Source organism: Rissa tridactyla, chromosome 3 (genome assembly GCF_028500815.1).
Source record: "Rissa tridactyla isolate bRisTri1 chromosome 3, bRisTri1.patW.cur.20221130, whole genome shotgun sequence".
NCBI classification, from domain to species: Eukaryota; Metazoa; Chordata; class Aves; order Charadriiformes; family Laridae; genus Rissa; species Rissa tridactyla.
Genome location: NC_071468.1, coordinates 57,663,268 through 57,684,508, shown reverse-complemented (window position 1 = coordinate 57,684,508; position 21,241 = coordinate 57,663,268). Strand labels below are relative to the sequence as shown.

The 21,241-nt window shown below is 40.4% G+C and overlaps 1 protein-coding gene across 2 annotated transcripts in view; it reads left to right on the top strand.

Moving 5' to 3' along the window:
• Positions 1–4,402: 4,402 nt before the first annotated feature.
• The window catches only part of RGS17 (regulator of G protein signaling 17), a 31,474-nt gene continuing 14,635 nt past the window's right edge, over positions 4,403–21,241 (top strand). Inside the window, exons 1-2 of one of the 2 annotated variants that reach the window (XM_054195990.1) lie at positions 4,403–4,479; positions 7,095–7,238. In XM_054195990.1, the coding sequence (XP_054051965.1) occupies positions 4,421–4,479; positions 7,095–7,238 (203 nt within the window). In that variant the 5' untranslated portion in view covers positions 4,403–4,420. Of the gene's footprint in view, positions 4,480–7,094; positions 7,239–21,241 lie in introns of those variants that run through there. The other variant, XM_054195989.1, reaches the window with a different exon arrangement.

The window sequence follows — 21,241 nt, the reverse complement described above, 5'->3', positions numbered from 1 at the left end:
AAGTTTTTAGAACTTTGAGATGGTGCAAAATATACTTTTGAAGAACACAGAAAAGCAAATCTGTTAAAATTTGGAGTTATAATTCAAATTCTGACGTGAGTATTGTTAATCAGAATAGTTCTTAGAAATTGACTTTTGCATTGATCTTTCCTTCCAAAACACAAATTCTTTCAAATCCAAAAATTTCAAACTTTTCATATTGCTGCAATTAATTGAAATTTTCCATGTAGGCTATATTTAAATCAATTAAGGTGCAATTAAGGTTCCATTGTTGCCAATAACTTCTAATTGTTCTGTAATAGACCACAGATACATACATTGAAATAAGTAAATGGAGCCCAAGGTAATTCAGTTATACTTCTTCTTCTGGTAGACTTATTCTTCTCTGTTACTTTACATTAATTTATTTGTGAAATACTGAATGGCTTTCAGGACTCAGTGGCAAAAGAGAGAATGTACCGGTGTCAAGGTTTCTCTTGGGCAGAGTGACTAGTATGAATGCCATTGCTCTAGGAAGACTGTATAAGCAGCACTTAAAGGGTGCTTATGGCTCTGCTGTCTTGATTTCTCCTCTCACTTGGCATTGCAAGGAGCGCATGGAAATCTTTATAGCTCACAGACATCTGATAAAATCCCTTGGTCTGTCTTCATTTAGCTCATGGTACCTGTAAGACAGTCCTCTAGATGAATGAAGACAGCACAAGTAAAAGAGCAGTGTTGTGTTAGGGCTGGCTTTGCTTTGCAAGAACAGCACATGCATCTGTGAGATTATTTAACTGGCAGGTGCATCCAAGCGGCATTGCATTGTGCTGGTATGCTAGTAAGACTGTCCTTAAAAAAACTACTTGTTTTAAAACAGATAGCATACCACAGAACATTAGAAGTACCATATTACAGCATTCTCTGAGGGTTTTTGCTTACTGCTTGGAGTTAAAAAGATGACTTATATATTACAAATTCAATAAGGCACCTAACTCCTCTGAAAAAAATAGAATTTCAGGGGTATATCTGTCACTTCTCCCACTGACTGTTTTAGGAAACTAAAAACCAAGCAGCCAGTCAAAATCCTATAAAGATCACTCTATCCCCAACCAACCAGTTAAAAAAATCAAAGAAGTGTTAATGTAACTCTATTCTAATAAATTTTGAGATTTTCCAAATATGTGTAAAATCTAAAATGATAGTTGGAAGTCTTGAATTCACAGTATACAAAACCTTCCTCAGTGCATGTTTATTTTTTACGATGAATCCTGAATGAGATTTTAAATGGGCACTGTCTACCTTAATGCTTAGGGTTTGAAGGCTTTCAACATCCCTAAACTTAAAAAATTCTTGTTAGGAATCCATGTGCCAACTGAACACCAGTTAAGATAGTGAAAACGTGACGTATGGTTAATAGATCAATAGAGTCACATCGGGGGCTGGTATAAACTGATATAAGGTCTGAATTCACGTAAGCTACACAGTTGAGGTTTTGGTTCTTTATTGGTGAAGTTAAAGGAAGTAAAGCAATGCAGAAGAGCTGATGCGATAGATCACCCTCCCCCCAAAAAAAAACCCCAAAAAACCCAAACCCAAAACAGTATTTTAAGGGCTGTTTCTTGCCTGCAGAGTAAATCACCCTATATATCCTTAAGTCGTTGACTGCACCTTTCTGATGCAAGGTGATCTTTCTTGCCTATTGCAGAAGTTTGAAAAAAGACAGATTGCTTTAGCTGATTCTGCTCCAATTCTGTCCTGAAAGCTAAGCCATTATGTGTCCTACCTGCAACAAAAGACATAATGCCACATGCCTGCCGTATAAAATGATGGGGTGTGTTTATCCGTACCCTTATATGATATCTCTCTTTCAAAACAGGCATTAGGGAATGGCTCCAGAAGATAAAAATTTCTCAATCCCTAATGGAGTTTCAGGATGTTTCTATGACTTCCTAGCGCATGAGCTTCTCCAGTGAATGCCCTCTCGATCCTGAGAGGGAAACAGAAATGGAGGGGGAACAGGAAGGTCATGTGCAGGCGGAAGCTCCAAAATGAGCAGAGGGGGTTGGATGGGACAGTGCCAGAAGTTCAGATAATTTGCGGGGCAGTAATCACAGGCTTTTGAGGCCAGCAAAAAAATTAAGAAAATAAAAAACAAACAAACAAACAAACAAACAAACAAAGGGTTGCTCTTGCTTCATCAGAGAATAGACATCAACAGAGCCACTGAAATAACTGAAATGATGCAGCCTGTGTTTTGTACCATGTCCAACACCTTGGGAATTTCTGGGGAAAACACTGTAAAAGCTTAGCATAAGTCCTGCAGGAGGTGGAGAGTCAGGGAAGTGCAACTGTTCATAAATTACATTATTTTCACCTTCTAGAGGCACTCTGTGGAATTTGAAATGACTGTAGTCAGTATTCAATAGGGCTGCCCCAGTACAAATGTAATAAACCAAATGATTCTTCCATCAGTTATTCCTTTTTGAGCTCTCTTCCCGAGATACTGCTCTGTGCACAAGGGGATTTCTGTAATAATTACCCCTGAGTACCCAGTGGAATAAGTGGTAATTACACTGTCTAAACACAGAAATAGATCTTTGTGCCATCGGTTCCACAGCTGACAGGAAGTCTTACTCCAAATTTCTGAAGGTTTTTAAGTTTTTATATTCCTCTAGCACTGCAAGATCGAAGACACACAGAGGGTGGTACAGACTTTCTTGCTCTGCAGTTTATATGAACTACCTGTCTCATTACTTGTATAATAAACAGTTGCTGTACCCTTGAGTTCCTTTCCTCAGCTGCAGGGTAGGGACAGCAGATGTTCTGCAAAATGAAATCCTTCATGATTATGGGATTGCTCAGAGGGCCATAATACCTACCCACTCCCAAGAGAATGAGTCAGTCAAGCAAAATAGAATACTATTCCCATTTCCTATCAGCACAAATGGAAATTATAACACTGTTAGTAAACCATGCCACCAAATGGAGGCAAAGAACCAGATGCAAAACTGGTAGAAGCAGCTTATACCTGTGTTGCAACAGTCTGAGAGATCATATATAAAGTACCAAGGAGAAATGTTATTTCAATTGGACAAAGGCCCAGCTTCACCACCTGGTATTTTTGCCAAGCTAGAGGGTCTCAGGAACAATGAAAATGTTGAAAAAGGCAAACTGAGATCTTGGAGACAGTATGTGCAATTCATACCACTATCCTAGGTCTGCTCAATATCAGTTCACAATATCACAATATTCTACTCCTTCACAGTTACGTACTAACTTTCACACTTAATTACAGAAAAATAATTTATCTCATCAGACTGACTTGCTGAATTAAAGATTCTAAATTTCTTTTTCATGCCTTGGACCAAGGCACCAAATATAAACCCTCTGTCTACAGTCAGTCTCTAAATATAGCCAAGAATTAAGATATTCCTGCTTCTGCATCCTAAATAATCTAATGGAATCAATTATGGTTTTGCATAGATAACATCTGGTATTTGCAAATACAACATGAAACACAAAATCCAACCAAAATAAGCATGAAACTAAAGTTTCCACCCAGTTTACTCCATCCTTAGTAAACATGCTATTGTTTTGCATCACGGGATGGATATTTCATATTTCTTATCGACTTCAGCTTAGAAGCTCTCCAAGAGAATGCAACACTTGCAAAAGAAAAGGGCTGATAACTTTGACTTCAGCAAGTGGTCAAGCCGGAGGAGTGAACATCGTTCATGTGTTCCCTGAGAACACTGTCTCATTGCTCGGATTTTCAGCCTTGCGCTTTTGTTGATCAGCATGCCAGTCACACCAAGCTAAGTAACAGCTTGCGTTGTCAGATACGGCAAGGCTCAAGGGGAACACCAACATCAGCTGTGGAAAGGGCAGAATCTGAAATGGATTAAATGCAACTCTGTCCCACTGTGCCAGTGAGATCTTTGCTCGTTGTAACTGGAAGCTAAGGATAGTCCCACTGCACAGTATCCATATTATCAACCCATTTCAAAATATAACCCCTTACAGCACTATCTTAGCATCATAATTAATGCCTTAGCCTCAAGTAACCAAATATATTGTATTAGGACCAGAATGCAAACTATCCCTGGATGTAAGTTCACAGGGTTTTGGGGTTGTTGGATTTTTGTGGTTATTTTTGTTGGGTTTTTTTTTCTTCTTTCAAATACAGCCTAAATAGATAAACGTAACTGTACCCGCAGTCAAGGACTGTCATCTTTCTCCTCCAAATACTGCATGGTCAGGAAAGGGATGGGTCCTGCCCTTCCCCGTATTCCAGCGCAGAGTCAGAGTGTAGCAAAGCAAGCAGCCCCACTCTGAAGACTGGCTAGCCCGCGGGGTCTGAGCAGCCTTGGAGGAAACCGTGCCTCCTGAAATGCTCTGCAATGAAGACCCATGTTTCCTCACAACTCCTGCTGCTACCATGTACTGCCAGACTTGCAAACCTCCAAAACAGTTGGTCGTGGCAGTCCAAACTGAAAGGTGGAGAATTTTCCGTGGTAGAAGTCGCTGGGCAGGGCTGAGGGTGCGGACCATTCCTGTGAAACCGCACTTCTGACTCTGCCTCCTGGGCATGCCGTGTGCAGTCTGTTGGGAATTCCAGTCGCAGATTTCACTTTTTTGCAGCTGAGCAGCTCCCATCCGTTTCACCACCAGCTCCTGCCAGCGCGAGCAGGGACTGAAGGAAGCGTCCCACTCTCCCCTCGCCTGCCTGATGTTCGTGCTACACTGCTCTGTTTCCTCCCTTGCCCTGGCCCAAGTGCTCACACCTTCCCAAAGTGAATGAGACTGGGACTCAAACCAGATTAAAACTAATTTCTTTTTTATCTTTCCCTTCTGCATTAATTTTAAATCACGCCTACTCTTTTACCCAATTCACCAAGTACCTGCACAAACGCCGCTGCCAGCACAGAGCAGGGGGCAGCTCAGGTGAGGGAACGGGTGACCGTGAGCTGTGCAGGAGAAAAGGCAGAGAGACATTTCAGTGGCACGGCAGCTTCTGCTGTGTTAAAATTATTGTGAAACTACAGCAAAGTCACCAACTGTCATCATCGTGTCTGAATGGATAACCTTCATCCTGCCCCCTTGTATTTATAGCGCGACAGATTCTAGCCATAGTGCATTTTTTATATATAGCTAAAATTGTGTATGAAATGTGTAATTTTAGGTACACAGGTGGAATGCATGGGATGTTTTCATTCCAAGATTACAGCCCTATAAATACCTAAGTATGGGTAATTTCACTGGTTTCTGAAATGAATAAATTTTGTGATTTTGTACAAATGTTTCTAGAATCTTTGCAAGAAACAAACATTTCCTTTGAAAATACGTGGCTTTAATTTCTTTAACCATGGGCATTGCACTTGCTGAAGCAAGTACCATCCACAGCATGACACAGCTATCTATGAAATAATTTAACTGCATCACGCGCAGTCAGCAGAAGTTCAGCACTGTAATTTGGAGAAAGTGACTCCATACTGTCACTCACTCTCTGAGCTACATATTATTCTACAACACTTTTCCTTTCCTTCCTATTTATCATAAAAATATGGGCGTTTTTTCAATTATGTCATAGTATCCCTTCTTAACAAAAGGTGCATTTTTAATATGTCATTTTAATCTTCAAGAGTTCAGTAACTATAAACCATAAATAATATCAACAGGATAAGCAGGTGCCCTCACCACAGGTAGTTAAATGTTTCTTCATTGTTTAACTTGACCAAACACCTCAGAAATGACTTGATTCTGTTCAGTGACAGCGTACGTGGAAAAGTTAGCTATGCAAGAAGCTGAAATAACCACCAACCTCGAGTTTTGCAGCATGAGTTTGAGTTCTGAAGCTACTTGTTGCGTAAACATCCTTGCTACTTGTTGTTGTGTAAACTGTCTGTAAGGACACTACTACAGGAGAAGGACTTCAGGAGTTTTAGCAACCATGTAAATGCAGGCTCTTACAGCTGCTGCTTGAATGCACGCAGACAGAGTAGCACATCTCTGGGTTGTTTGTGCGTGATGCATCCAGCTGGCAAATCGACCAGAGCCTGAGCCTGCCTTTTCCCCGTGTTCCTGACTGCAGGAGGATGCCCCGGGGGTGTGGGGCACAGCGCGTGCTGCTCACACCAGGCCGTCTTCTACCCGCTTCTGTTTTAAACTGGGCTCCTCCCCACAGTAATCTGTTTCTACTTTTTCAAAGGCAAAAGTACTAAATTTATTCTAATTTACATAGGCTTGTAATAGCCATGACTCTGGGAAACTTAACGGTTGTTGCACAAAGAAGATGCGAACCATTAGAAGGATCCTGACATCTAAACCTTCCTAAATAACATAACTTAGCAATAACTGTTTTAACTTCTTTTGAAAACTAAGTAACGCATGGAATATTACTTCCAGCTGCATATTGCAAGTCACTGGAAAGAAAAATATCTTGGCCTAATAAAACCTAGGAAAGACTGGCAATGAGCAAAAAAAAATCTTCTGTGACCAGAAGAGAGTCACAAAGTTGGAAAAGTGTTTTGGAAATACATATTTATTATTCCTTTTATTCACAGAAAATAACTTTCAAGTAGCAAACCTCCCAGCTACGACACTTACAATAATCTTGGCTATTAACATACAGCTATTAGTGCCTGTGATATAATATCATTATATCAATTTGATTGGTCCAGCATTGACCAGAGAAGTCAAAAAGTAAAAAAGATCAATTTCCAGCTCATATTCAAAGTGAATAACCATCCTGCTGTATTTTTAGTACAATGGAAAGAGCCGTGATAGTCATATGGTAAGGAAACGACTCAGTCTCTACCAAGTGCTACACAAGCTGTGTAGCTTGCTGTTCAGAAGGGTAATAAACAGCCCTTTTAGTCCAGCCCAAGTGATAAGAATAGACGTGATTCGAGCATGTCACGAAAATGCGGTCTTCTGGAAACTGCTTTTAACACAATAGAACTATTCCTTGGCCAGCGCAGTTGATGGCCACGTGCTTTTGTTGCCACGAGCCGCGAGAACCAGTAGAATCAAGAGATTATTGTGGAAATGTGAATGTGCTTTATGACGGCCTGTAGTAATTCTGTACATCTCTTATGTCTGTGTTCTTATAGCCACTTGGGCACTGAAGTAGCTGACATGAGAAAGAGGCAGCAGTCACAAAATGAAGGAACATCAGCTGTGTCTCAAGCACCTGGAAACCAAAGGCCCAACAACACATGTTGCTTTTGTTGGTGCTGTTGCTGCAGCTGTTCATGGTATGTCCTGTAGTATATTTGGTTTCATTTCCACCACAGGTAAATGATGAGAATGGAAAGTGCCGAGCACTGGGAACATGCAGACTTCTGGGAGAGGATTGCTGCCAAGAGGCACAATTTAACATTTCGCTTAAAAAATTTGATTAAACAATCCCCTGATTTGTTTGGACATCTTGTGAGGGGGAAGAGGAGAGAATAGTAAATTCAAGCTATATTTACCCTACTTAAACCAAAACTAAAAGAGGAAAATTCAGTTGTAAAACTAGTATGTGTGAATGAGAGACTTGATACTGAATATTTTATATTTTGAATTCAAAACATATTTTTTTTCTGCTTGCTTGTACTTTTGATGCTGCAATTCTCTGTATTCAGGTGGGAAAAAGGGAGATGGTCATAAATGTGAATATATGGTGGCCTGTTTTACTACTCAGTTATTTAATTATATATATTCTGTAAATCTGAAAACACAAGCCTTAAATTCCACGTTCTCTTTTAATTGGCATGGCACAATTTTAGTGGAAAAAAGGCTCGAAAATTGTGGCTGATTTCCTCTTCCTAAAAAAAGAGTTCACTTGGAAAGTTCACTTGGAAAGAATTAAGGCCACTTTCAAAAACAGCTTTAAATGTCTTGAGATGCATCAGTGTCTTGAGATGCATCAGGTCTGCCTTATTTTCATGAACACAGCATTGAAACATAAAGTAATTGATGTGCAGTACAGTTTGGAGCCTGTGCATCCTGTTACACACACAGTTCAGTCTTTTTGGAGTGACCGTTCCTCTGTGTACCTGTGTTATTTTCCCTTGAATCAGCCATCTGGCCCCAGTCTAAAATCTGAGGTTATTTGCCCCCAATATATTTAAAAATACATAACAGCAGGTATGCATCAGGCATCAAACGTGACAGCTTTTTCCAAGATGCCACATCCTGGAGGCAGTACCAGGGTGGACCTGCCTTGGCTGTTACTTTCAATTTCACCTGGAGGCAAAGGATATTTGGAGCAAGGATGAGCTTTTATAAAGATACTTTGCAATGTGTTCAATCCATACAGTAAAGAGCTGGAAGTGGAGGAAATGGGAAGAAAAGGGCGGATGTTTTGCCACTATTATCTCTGCTTTGTGACAAGGGCACAATGTAAGATTAGCTATACTGTTACAGACTGAAGGTTCATTTAGCTCAGCATCCTATTTCAGGAAGTGACCTGTAGTGGATGGCACAACGAAAGGAGAAAACAAGTGGACGTGCACTTTCTTAACCTACCCACAGCAAAACTTCTCACAACTTCTGACAATCTGCAACTTAGGGACTTTCTGGCCCAGAGGTTATTTCTGTGTGTTTTATAGCCCTTGATGGAACTTGCTTTCATTAGTCAAACCATTTCTGAAGCGACTTCCTGAACTCATCTAAGCTTTTGGCATCCAAAGTTTCCCATAGCAATAAATTCTACAAAGACTTGTGCACTTTATGAACTATTACTCCCTTTTATTTGTTTTAACCTACTAGATGTTAATTTCATTTGATGCCTCCTTGTTCTTATGATTGTGAAGAACAGTGAATAATTGTTCCCAGGTTGATCAAGTTTTTATAGAATTCTCTCATATCCTCCTTCAGATGTCTTTTCTTCCATAGTCTATTTTAATCTCTGTGATACAGAAACTGACCCAGACCATGGTTTATCCTTATCTCTCTTCTATCTACTCACCTACCTTGTGTCTCTTTATGTACCTCTCCTGTTCTACTGTCTCCTGTCTGAGATGTGTGGCTAGATCTGTTGCAGTAGTCAAGACATGGGTGTGTCATGTTTTATGTTTGCTCTTGATTTTTTATTATTAATTCCTAGCACTCTGCTTGCTTTTAAACAATCCCTGACGTGATGTTTTTTTTTAGAATTATCCACTGTGACTACAACATCTCTTTACTGAACGGAAATAAAGCCTATCATTGTGCACGTACAGCTAAGGTTGGCTTTTGCCTTGCATGCTGGAACATGAATGGCCGTAAAACTGCCAGTCTAATTTCTAAAACTTAAAGACAACTGATTTTATTTTTTAAGCATGCTGTAGCTCAAGAGGTCTTATTTGACAGCTATACTCTATTTCGAAGTTTTCATGAGCTTTGTGACCCTTGGAGTGCCTCCACTCCTTAGAATGCAATACCATTATATATTTGAACAGTTTATGCATATTAAATCTAAACTAGAGCAAATATTGCTTTAAAATGTAGGATGTCCCTTCAGCTGCATTAGTAATTGTTTTTGCTGTTAATATCCTGTCTTTCAGCTGTTGAGGGGTTTTTTTTGGTAAAGTAGATTAGACTGAGCCTGGAGAAACCCTGTCAATTTAAGCTAGCTTTCAGGATTAAATCAAAGAATGGGTCAAAGGGGATAGCAACATCACTTGTGTCTTCTGAAATCAAAAAGGTAGAACAGATGATGTAATAAGTCTTCTCCAGTGATTCCATACTGGAAACTCCATTAGAGGAGGGATGGGACAAAACTTTGAAAAAGGCAATATGAAATGTTTCAGAATCTCAGTTGAAATTAAGTAATTTGTTCTGGTGCAAAATTTGTTTGGTAAATTTGAACTGTCCAGGTAGAGTACAGATTACTGTTCTTGCCTCAGTTGTGTACCCTAAAAAACTACAAAAATAATTTAAAAGAACATAACAAATTTTACTAGTCACTCATTATATCAGGGATTCTAGGCAGGTAATTCTCTAGGGTAGGTCTCTGTAATAGGAAAGCCGCCCAATCGATAATTGTAACAGGTTCTCTGGACCTAATGAAATTGCATGCTTTCCCTAGTTCCACAGGTCTTTGCATTTGAGTAATGTGAATTTCTCAAATGATACCTGTCTGGAAATGTTGATTAACGATGTTGATTCATGATAATGTTCATTAATGATGATGACAATGCTTTAACTGTCAATATCAAGATTAGGAGACTTTCCTTCTGTTTTTCCACCAGCCTGCGTGACTGAGGACAGCTTCTATATCACTAACATCTTAGTGCCTCAACCTCCTCACCATTCACACAAAGGGGGGGCAAGAGTAGGTGCAGCTTTTAGTAAGAAGCTTTCACTTGTATCTGTTTGAAACGTTAGTTCAGTAGTTCATATATCCAAACAAATAATTAGAATTCTAAAAATATCTTTTGTGAATCATGTGATGTTTGTTTTCTTCTGTTCTACCCTGTGTTAAAATCAGAATAGGCATTAAGTCTTTTGCTTGCATAACAGCATAGGCAAATATTCACCTTTGTTGGCGGAAATAGTACCTTGCCTAATAGAGAGTTGCTAACAGCAAAAGTTAGATCCAAAAATTATTCAGTATATCTTATAACAATTTTTTTTTTCTCTAATAATTCCTTCTTAAAGGTAATAAATATTTGGAGCACTTTTCCATTGTTGTGGGTTTTCCCCAACAAGCAGCTCAGCCCCATGCAGCAGCTCGCTTACTCCTGCCCGGTGGGATGGGGAAAGAGAATCGGAAGGGTAAAAGTGAGAAAACTCGTGGGTTGAGATAAAGGCAGTTTAATAGATAAAGCAGAGCTGTGTGCACAAGCAAAGCAAAAGAAAGAATTAATTCACTGCTTCCCATCGGAAGGCAGGTGTTGAGTCATTTCCAGGAAAGCAGGGCTCCATCGTGTGTAACAGTTACTTGGAAAGAGAGACGGTACAACTCTGAAACTTCCCCCTTCTTTTATTGCTGATCCCCCAGCCTTTATTGCTGATCGTGATGTCATATGGTGTGGAATATCCCTTTGGTCAGTTGGGGTCAGCTGTCCCAGCTGTGTCCCCTCCCAACTTCTCGTGCACCCCCAGCCCGCTCACTGACAGGGTAGTATAGAAAACAGAGAAATCCTTGACACTGTGCAAGCACTGTTCAGCAACGGCTAAAACATTGATGTGTTATCAACACTGTTTTGGTCCCAAATCCAAAACACAGCACCATATGGGCTGCTACGAAGAAAATTAACTCCATCCCAGCCAGACATGGCACTGATAATTGTCAGGACAGTAAATTGTTCAGCTTACAAGGACAAAGCAGGACTGATTACCAAGGTTTGCTTAGATTGGAAAAGGTGGAGTTAAACAGACCATTTAATTGTAATAGGTATGGTCAGGAAGATGCCCAATTAGCTTAAGCCCTGAGCAGGTGCCCAGGCATCAGTAGTGAAGGAAGCAGTCCTCCCTAGTGGAGAAAATAAAGTGCTTCCGAAGTTCCCAACAGGAAAAGCTTGTCCACTCACTGCAGAGGCAGATGATAGAAGATCCATCCGGAGATCTTCTATAGGACCTTCCTCTCTCCGCTGACCAGATATAGACTTAAGGTGCTTACTTCAGGAAGACCACCTCACTAACGCATCTAACAGATAAGTACCAGTCAGGTACTGAAGGTGATGGACTGAATCTCACCCTGTGCCTTAAGCCTCCACAAAACACCATTCCCATAGAGGACAAAAGAAAAGGCTTCCTTTCTAGGTGTCATTTCAATGACTCGGGTGGCCTGAGAGTTTGCGGTAAGACTGCTAACATGACAGTCTATAATTTCCTCAATTACGCTTTCCCAGAGAGCTGCGCATTCAGTATTTAATGCTAAGGCTTTACAATTTTGAGCTCAGCCTGGCGAGGTAGGGGTAGAAGCCTCCTATTTCACCTCCCCAATCTTATTTAGCAATATGTTACTCCAGCTTCCTGAGCAGACATGAAGCCAGTCATTTTCTTGCAAACACTTGTAAATCACGTTCTTCAGAAAAAACCTCTCAAGACGCTAGTGCAGGGAGGCTGGCTATTCTGCCAATTTTATTGTGCTTCCTCTCTTGTCTCACACCCTGAGCAGGAGTCATATCTTTTTATCCTCTCTTCCTTTCATAAGGTGCTCAGTGAATTTTAAAACTCTGATATCTGATAGTCCCTCTCCTTTTACCACACACAGAAGGCTCAGAAGGCATCTAACATCTGCCCTGCAAGAGACCTTAGCAGTACAGGAGTCGGGGGGGACATGAAAAGGCTTCCTGTGGATAAGTGAGATGATCACACAACTTCACTTGGTTCTGTAGCTCGATTCAAATATGAGAGCTGGAAGGCCTTTACCTTAAAGGGAACCATTAAAACAACTGCTGAAGACTCTTGTGGAAGAGGGAAAGGGACTCACATGTCCAGCAGCTCCGAGCTGTGCCCTGTACAAAAGCTATGCCTACCATTTGATTTCTTGTGACCTTTCCATGACTGCTTTCCCACACACCCAAGAGATGCTGAGGAAGATAGGGTATTTGCCAGCTTGGCAGTAAACAAGAGTTGCTCTTGGCAAGAAACCCTTCTCCTCCAGCTCTTACAACTTGCCTATGACTGCTGTGAGTTACGTCTGAAACTTCTTCCTGATGACCTTGTTACACAAATATTTTTCTTTATTAAAGGGAACGTTTTCCTTGCATGGCTTTCGCAGTTGACTTGGGCCTACAAGAAGATATTTCTGTCACTTGTGCCATGAATATGAGATGACAGATACAGTTCTAAAGACAATTTTAAATTATATTAATATTTTTCCTCTGTGGGGTTCAACGTTTTCCTCCTCCTAGGAAGCACATAGTGTGCATGGTAGTCTAAATGAAAAAAACAAACCAAAACATTTTTTTTTGCATTTCCCACCTCTCTAGTACTTTCAGATGAACAATTTTATTTTTATTTTTCTGGCATATTCAGTGTTAGTTTGCCATCAAAAAATTGTGTTTAAGCTTTGCATGACTTCACACAAGATAACCCCTGGGAGTTATAGTCCTGGCTGCTTTACCTTATTTAACTATGGTAGAAAGTTTGGAGGAGAGGGAAGCAAAGAAAGGATGGAAACAAAAAAACAATTTAATGCAATAAATTTTAGTTACATGTTCTGAAATATATGGAAAATAAAATCCGTATTCTTCTTCCCGTGCCTGTCTGCAGCGGGATGTTTACAGTAGGAGTAGACTAGAGGTGGGCTGGTACAGAAAGAGTCACGCAGGCTCCAGGATTTTGTTAACGCTCTCAGCAAGAAAAGAAAATCTTTATGTTTGAAACAAAAGCACTCATTAGAGAAATATTTTTGGCTTTCAATTTTATTTTTTTTGCAAACCTAATTTTTTAATTCTTCTTTTTCTCCCTGAACACATAGGACAACACATCTGAAACAGATGTACTCAACTCTCTGCATTTTACCTTTTCAAAACATCACACCTGAGAAAAGCAAATATGGAAAACTGCATCGGGAATTATTGTACTCTAGTGCAGAATACAGAAAAGCAGGCTACTGTACTCCATTTTACTGAAATAGAAGGTGATATTTTTAAAAATATTTAATGGGAAAAGATGTTCCATTCTGAGCCTTTTTATACTTTAAAACATCACAGGACTTCCTTATGTTTTTAGCATTTGCTGTTGCAGAGGTCAAAGATGAAAACATTCCCTCTCTTTCCTGAAGAATAATTTATGCTGAGGGATAGTAGGCTTAGCCAGCATGGGAACTCGTGCTTTATGCATCTATGGGACAGTATCATCTGCTTTGCCCCGGGTCATCACAGCACTGGTGCTTTCTTAGGAAAGGAGCTTCTGACAGGTAGAATTTAAAGCTGGATAAAATCCATTATATGACCTGTCACACCCGCTACCGAATGTGGTATTCTAGAAAATCAGTCTTAAATCACCTTGTCTTTAAGGCCATGTATTCTCAGTGCTGAGGGCATGAGAGAAGGCTGCCCGGCTGACATTCCTCTTGTCACTGGAATGCACCATGGGGTGAGTGTGGGGTAAGGATTTAAATACTTAGTCCTTGGAAATGAGCCTCTCAAGGTTCCCTGAGCTACTTAAAATAAGAAATTTAAATTCTCAGCATTTGGAAAAACAAGCAGAAGACACTCTAAAAATAAATAGCTTGTCAAGTATTTTTTTTTCATACTTTCGTAAGTTATGTTAACAGTACTTATTAAATAATACCCAAGTAAAGCATTTCTTTTCCCTTTAAACCAAAAGAAAGGGATGATCTCTAAAGTTAAAAACTCAGAGGGGAGAAGCATGTCTTCCCAATAGGTGCAGCATTTCGTAGGCTCACTCTGCTTTATAATACAGCCAGGGCATGTGATTTTGCTGGAGTTTTATGGATGTTTAGGTCCTCAGGGCAGGCTGGGGACAGGTGGCTCTCTGCACGCTTGTTTACACAACTCTCCCAGGGCATCACAGCCTGACTTGCCAACCTCTGGGCTTGCGAACCCTGCTGTGACACTGGGCCAGACTGTCAGTGTTAGCCTAATAATTCCTGGAAGTCTGCTCTCTCCTTGAGCCGGAACACAAATATACCTCAGGTGTGATTCAATACGGGGCTTATCCCAGAGCTCCAGAGGTGGCGAGTGAAGGCAGCTTTGACCACTTCCTGCACCTCCCTGTCAAGCAGATGTGAACCGCTGCTGTTCAAAAGAGGGGAGCACATTTCTTCTACATAAATAATGCCACAAGGTGCAAAGGTATGATGGATGAGGTCTCAGGTATACTAACTGCAGCAAACTACTTCTCCGTAAGTTTTTCTGCATCTACGTCTAAAGAGTAAGATGCAAATGCAGGAAATCAAAATGTTACCAGCAAACCTAAGGGACTATAGAAATAAAGTTTACAAAAAGCAAGCTTTAATGTAAAATCAACTAAAGGAAGCTTAAAATTAACCTATTAAATCTCATGAGAGCCTGCCTTGGTCACTGTGGAGCCAAAATAATCAAGTACGTCTCATCTGCCCTCATCAAAAAGCAGCCCAGGAATCCTGATTTCCAAGCTCATCCACCACATTTTATCTTCCTCCTTTCTTCCTCTCAGCCCCCTGCCGCCTAGCTCCAAAGCTCTGTGGAAGCACAAGGTCCTGCACAGCCTTGGAGCAGGGGCAGGAACTGTGAGCCTCCAGCTCCCACAGCAGCAATGGGTTTCCACAGGTCATTTGCCATGCAGAATTGGTTTTGGTGCACGCTATTGCTTGGTGGGACATGCAAAATAAATCAAAATCATGTAGTTCTCAAGGAGAAAGCTGTAAGCTACACACCGCATCTATTTTGGCAAGTGTCTGCAAAGGAGTAGTCACTAAGGCAGTGCTGGCCTACCATGAGATCATGGTAGAAACACAAAGATACGCAAGACACTACACAGACGTTCAGCATATAAAAATAATTTTAAATTAATTTTCAGCCAAGAACTCTGGTTTGAAAAAAACTTTAACACTGTAAACTGAGTCAAACTCCATGTAAACCTGATAAATGTTTCTATTTTCAAAGGTATGAGATAAACTTGTTACTCCTCATAATAAAATAGAAGCCTAATGTGAAGAGTGAAGCAATAGCTTCTTATGCAGCTGGACTGTTAGCTTTGATCACAAGCCAGTGGTAGAATCCTCCTTAACATCAAAACCAGCCCAGGGGTCTCTGGGACAAGCTTTCCTAGTCAGGATTTTATCCTTAGTATTTTAAACTTCGAAAGTTCATTTCGTTTTGAGGAACAGATGGAGGCTCATGTATTTACTGACATTTTTACCCATCTGTGATAACACAAGCAGGTTAGAGAATGGTTAGAACATAAACATAATATATTAGCAAATTTTTAATAAATGTTACTGAAGCTTCACAAACCAAAGGTATAGATTTCTACGTGTATAATACTACTAAGATAGGAAGGCCTCATCAGTCTAACTGCAGAAAATAGTCCTATTTCAAGCAAACAATTCTGTAAAGAAAATTGGAATGCAGAAGAAAAAAAAAATCAGCACTGCAATCCTCCTAAACTGAAGAATAAATACATGCTCAGAGGGGATTTGGGATTACACAAGGCTCATTCTAATTCAGCCGCGCATAAGATGCTGACAGTAGCTCCTTAGAAGGAGAGAGCAGACTAAATCTAGTTAACTTTAGAAAATGATCTTGACTCTGCCCTGCTGCAGCACACAGAGTGTATTCAGGGACAGCTGCTCTTGAGGAGACTAGAGGGAGAGAAAGCAATGGCAGAATCACCTCCACTGGGGCAAAGCAGCTTGATGTCTCCTCAGAGGCTGTTGAAGAGATGGATTGCTTCAGAGCATCAGCATCTTGGCTCTCCCTCGCCACTCATGCCCGTTGCCCACCTGCCTGTGCCAAAATGCTATTCAGCTTGATGTCTGCGGAACAGTGGCTGAGGGAAGATTCATAATGTCATAACAGATTTCCTGTCACTGGCGCACAGCTTGACTGTTGCTGTCACAAAAAGACAAAACAAAAACCCAAAAGTGCTGAGGATGCCTGAGTCCAGTTTACGCTGTGATTTTCAGCTGTTAGGAGTTTGGAGCCTTTACTTCTCCCCCAGTAGAGTTTGGCCTGGTTTTTTGTTTCTTTATTGCAAATTTGACAATTATGTATTTACAGAAAGATGCATTAACTCAGGAGTCTGTGGAAAAACACAGAAATGGAGAAGTGTGTGAAAGGTCAAAATGGGTCTGAGATCAAAATATAAACTGAAGTAAGGCATGTTGATAGATGGTGTCATTTTAAAGGTTCCAATGTGGCCTTGCAGATCCTCTGAACGTTGTTCATCATAGAGTATAATAAAAACTTAAATATTTAACATGCAAAAACAACAACAAAAAATCTTATCGGAATTAAACACAGTGGCTGTCTCTATACTAGTAAACTAAGTAGGGCCAGGGTCTAATATGGGCTCAAGCAATCAGCCGTACAGTTAAACTGTTTGCAAGTGCTAACTCCCTGGCAGAGTTTTGGCCAGTGCCAAAGTGCACATTCTCAGGCTAAGACCTGTCGCAGGTCCAGAAACCTTGTTTTGGGTATGGGCTTTATGGACTGGGGCTACATGGTGCCAGTCAGCCTCAGGGCCAGAGAACTCTCCCAGCCCATTTTATCTGCAAGAATAAATGCAGTCTGTAGTTCCAAGCCAAAAGGGAAAAAAAATTAGGCTACTTAAATCTGTTAGCAGCAAAATTTCCATCTTACAAAGGTTTATTTTTTAACCATGTATCATTCCAAATCGGTTTAAAATGTCAGTTAAAACAGGGATAAATGCCTAGCGCTTTTAAGAGAAAAAAATGAGAGAATGTATCATGGAAATGAGTCTGCACCCCTAGTAGATAACACTTATAAGATGGAGATCCTCTCACTAGAAAAGTGGGTCAGACATTCATTATGTGAGGCAGAAAGGCAAAGGAGATGCGAATCTTGTCTAGTCACCCTTAATAATTCCATAGCACATATATTTGTCTCGATGATGGCAACTCTGGCTCTTCTGAAGTACCTGATTAAGGGCCTGATACCGGCAGACGCTGAGCAACTATTACAGAGCAATGGATATCTTCAGTTCCTGTTGACATCCATGTTGAAAGTACTTCCCGGCTCAGGGCCCTATCTAGCAGAAAATCTGGAAACCAGCAGTTAACACCCATCAAAACAGATGCCTGTAATACACACAGACGGGCATGGTGGTTCTCAATCCTGTTTGCTGGACAGATGTTAAGTGGAAGATTCCTCTTCTTATTTGACTGTAATGTTGATAAGCGTAAACTAGTCTGGTCCGTTCTAATATCATAAAATACGGTGCTCATAAACATGATGGTAGGAATTATATTTTACAAATACATAAAGCCCACTTTAATTGAAGAACTTTGCAACACTGTATGAAAAGAAAAATGTGAATTTAGTATGAATATTCCCAGGCATCTCTTCCCATTTGGAAACTGCAACTAAATCTATGGAATCAAAGGAGTGACCCTAATCAGGCTCAATTCTTTACTGTTCCTGCTATTTGCATCTCTGCAAATGAAAAATAATAAAAAAAAGCCACTGTGGAAACTGAGATTAGGCCAATTTCTCAGAATTAATTGAAACCATTAGTCTTGCTTGCTAGTGGATTGAAGGGCTTTTATTCATCCAGTTACCCTTTCAAGGAATACGATTTCTATTTCTTTGAACACTAGACAACTGCCACTTTTAATTGTGTCAAATATACGAAGGAATTGCTTGCAAAATAGCTGTAGCCAGGAGTAAGGACACTGCAGATTGTCTAGTGATTAGATGTATTCATTGTACAAGATGGAATATGGGTGGTAACATTATTCTGAAGGAAGGAATGAAGCTGACAGCCAGAGTAGTGATCTGTTGGGTGACCTGACAAGAGAAATACACCCTTGAGTTGAATCTTGCCTAAAGCAGAAACCAGCTCTACAGTAATGAAACAAAGCTAGACTAACTCCATTAGGAATCATTGGCAAGCAAACTGGCAAGCCATGGATTTCTTACCTATACAGAAATTACATTCCACATCTGAGCACAAAAATCTCAAAAATTTATCCTAGAAAGGACTACAAGTTTCCAAAAGTTGTAATAGCTTCTGGTGTGGCTATCATTATGTAAAAGTAATATAATCTCTTTAAAGTAGAATCCAGCAGAAAGCAATTTTCTTACAGATTTTCAGAAGCACAAAATACATCTGAGAAAAAGGAGAGTTTAGGGAAGTCAGATTGCTTTAAACCCCTAGTCCTTGCCTCTCTTGCACAGTTACAACTTTTGCTCAGCACTAGTCTAAGTTGGAGGTAGATACTGTCCTTTATTTCAGAAGTTCAAGTACAGTGCATGCTGGTAGTTTCCATCTGCCTTTGGATGCCTGCTGAGCTGCAATATCTGTAGCCGGTAGTTTAAATAAGTCACACGCGAACAGAGGAGGAAAGCAAGTTCAGCAAGGCTGTCCATTAAAAGGACCAGTCTCCTTTCACGTACCTTTTAGCCTGCATTGACCTTGAGAACATTTCCCTCCTTCAGCCTGAAGTCACCCTGAAGTGTAAATATCATTACATTTTTTTAATTAGCCCCCATAAATACTCTTCAATCACAATCTTTCTTTAAATGTGATTGTAGTATATGTGTTGGTTGTGGCACTGGTGGCCACACCTGAAATACTGTGTCCAGTTCTGGGCTCTTCATTGCAAGAGACCTGGACATACCGAGGAGAGTCCAGCAAAGGGCCACTAAAATGATTAGGGAACAGGAGCACCTCTCCTATGAGGTAAGGCTGAGGCAGCTGGGACTGTTCCGCCTGGAGAAGAGCAGGCTCAGGGGGATCTTATCAATGTGCATAAATACCTGAAGGGAGGATGCAAAGAGCACAGAGCCAGGCTCTTCAGTGGTGCCCAGTGACAGGAGAAGGGGCAATGGGCACAAACTGAAACACAAGAGTTTCTCTCTGAGCAACAGGAAACACTTTTACTGTGTGGGTGACTGAGCACTGGCACAGGTTGCCCAGAGAGGCTGTGGAGTCTCCATCCTTGGAGATATTCAAAACCCATCTGGACATGATCCTAGGCAGCCTGCTCTAGGTGTCCCTACTTGAGCATGGCGGGTGGACAAGATGACCTCCAGAGCTCTGTCCCTTCCAACCTCAACCATTCTGTGACTCTTTGTTTCTGTGATTCTGTGTTCAACTTAGCAAAGACTAAACTCAGATCTTAAATGTTTGCAAAACATTTCTGGATATATTTGTGGGTATCTTAGGAAAATGTCCCTTTTTTCAGAGGGTTTCCAGCAGGTTAGTTTTTCCACTTAGAATCCACTTCTGAACATTCTCTAAAAGAAGAAAGAATCAGTATAAAAATTACATCAAAGATCACATTGCAAATAGCAATTTATGATGGAAGATGTATTGACATGTGGATTTTTGATTCTACAAGGCTTTGCTTTCAAATTCTTCGTGGGGTCCAAAAGGAAAATGCAGAGTTTGGACAAATCTGAAAGCTTGTCTGCCAAAGGTATACTGAATTCAACTTCTATGGAAAATACAGCAGAAGAATGTAACTCGTGGCTTTAGAAAGAGACTGTTAGTTCGACTGTCCCTTATGAACAGAAAAGGTTAGCAGAATTTAGATCTATTCCATTTTAAATCGTTAAATATACAAGAAAGGGAATAGAGTGTAACACTGCAGATTTGCTAAAATCTTTTTAGGTACTTGCTTTACTGAGCACATCCTGCTATGACTTACTTTATCTTAGCATTCATATTTCTGTAAGGATGATCTACCTTCACAGTGGCATGTGGGATGCAATTTAATAACCTTATATAATGATCTTACATAAACTCCAACATCTTGGCCAAGACTTCCCATTAACAAAGAGATGATTATGCTCTTAAGCACTAGATCACTTGGGTTCAATTCTGCTTTTACTCAAGCTGAGGAGTAGCACAACATAAATAAGACTATCAGGACAGAGTTAAATGTCTTAACTGACTAGACCTTAATAGCCTGAGATGCTCCAGATATCTTAAACCTCAATTTCCACCAATCTCCTTTTTCTTTTATGGTTTATAGTTGAATCTGTAATGACTTTGTCCAATTACGCTGAATCCAGCACAGTATTAAGAAAGCACTGCAATTGAAAAACAGTTAAGAAATTCAGCCTGCTCTCCCCCACCTTGAAAGTATGGCAGAAATATACAATCTCAGATGAACTGAGAACTTTCTAATTTTTCACGGAGATGTTCACAACTCTGAACAATGATGAGCTGGCCTTATCATATGCCTTTAAATAAAAAAATTCACAGACCTTAGTCCAGGTTTTCACAAGGAAGAAAGGTAGGATCCCGTTCATAAGTAGTGTTTTCAAGTGTATTTCCTTCTAAACTCTCAAATATCTCACAGGGTTAAAAGCTATTCCTTCACACAGAAAAGTCTACATAACACTGCAAGAGCAGTGCTATGGAACAAAGACAGGAGAATTGTCAACGCTTCCTTCAGTCGCCCCTGGATTGCTGCTACAGCGCAGGTGTCAGAAATACGGCAGTAAACAGGCCAGGATACCTGCGTGTAGGCACAGGGGGTTTTGACCACATCTCTTTATTACTGTATTCACACACTCCACAGCCAAGTGAGGATACTTCGAAATAACCCAAAAAACAAACACAGGTTTTGCTGTGCTTTAGGATTTTGACACTGTAAGGCATTGCTCTTTAAGCTTCTCTCCACAGTTCTTAGTAT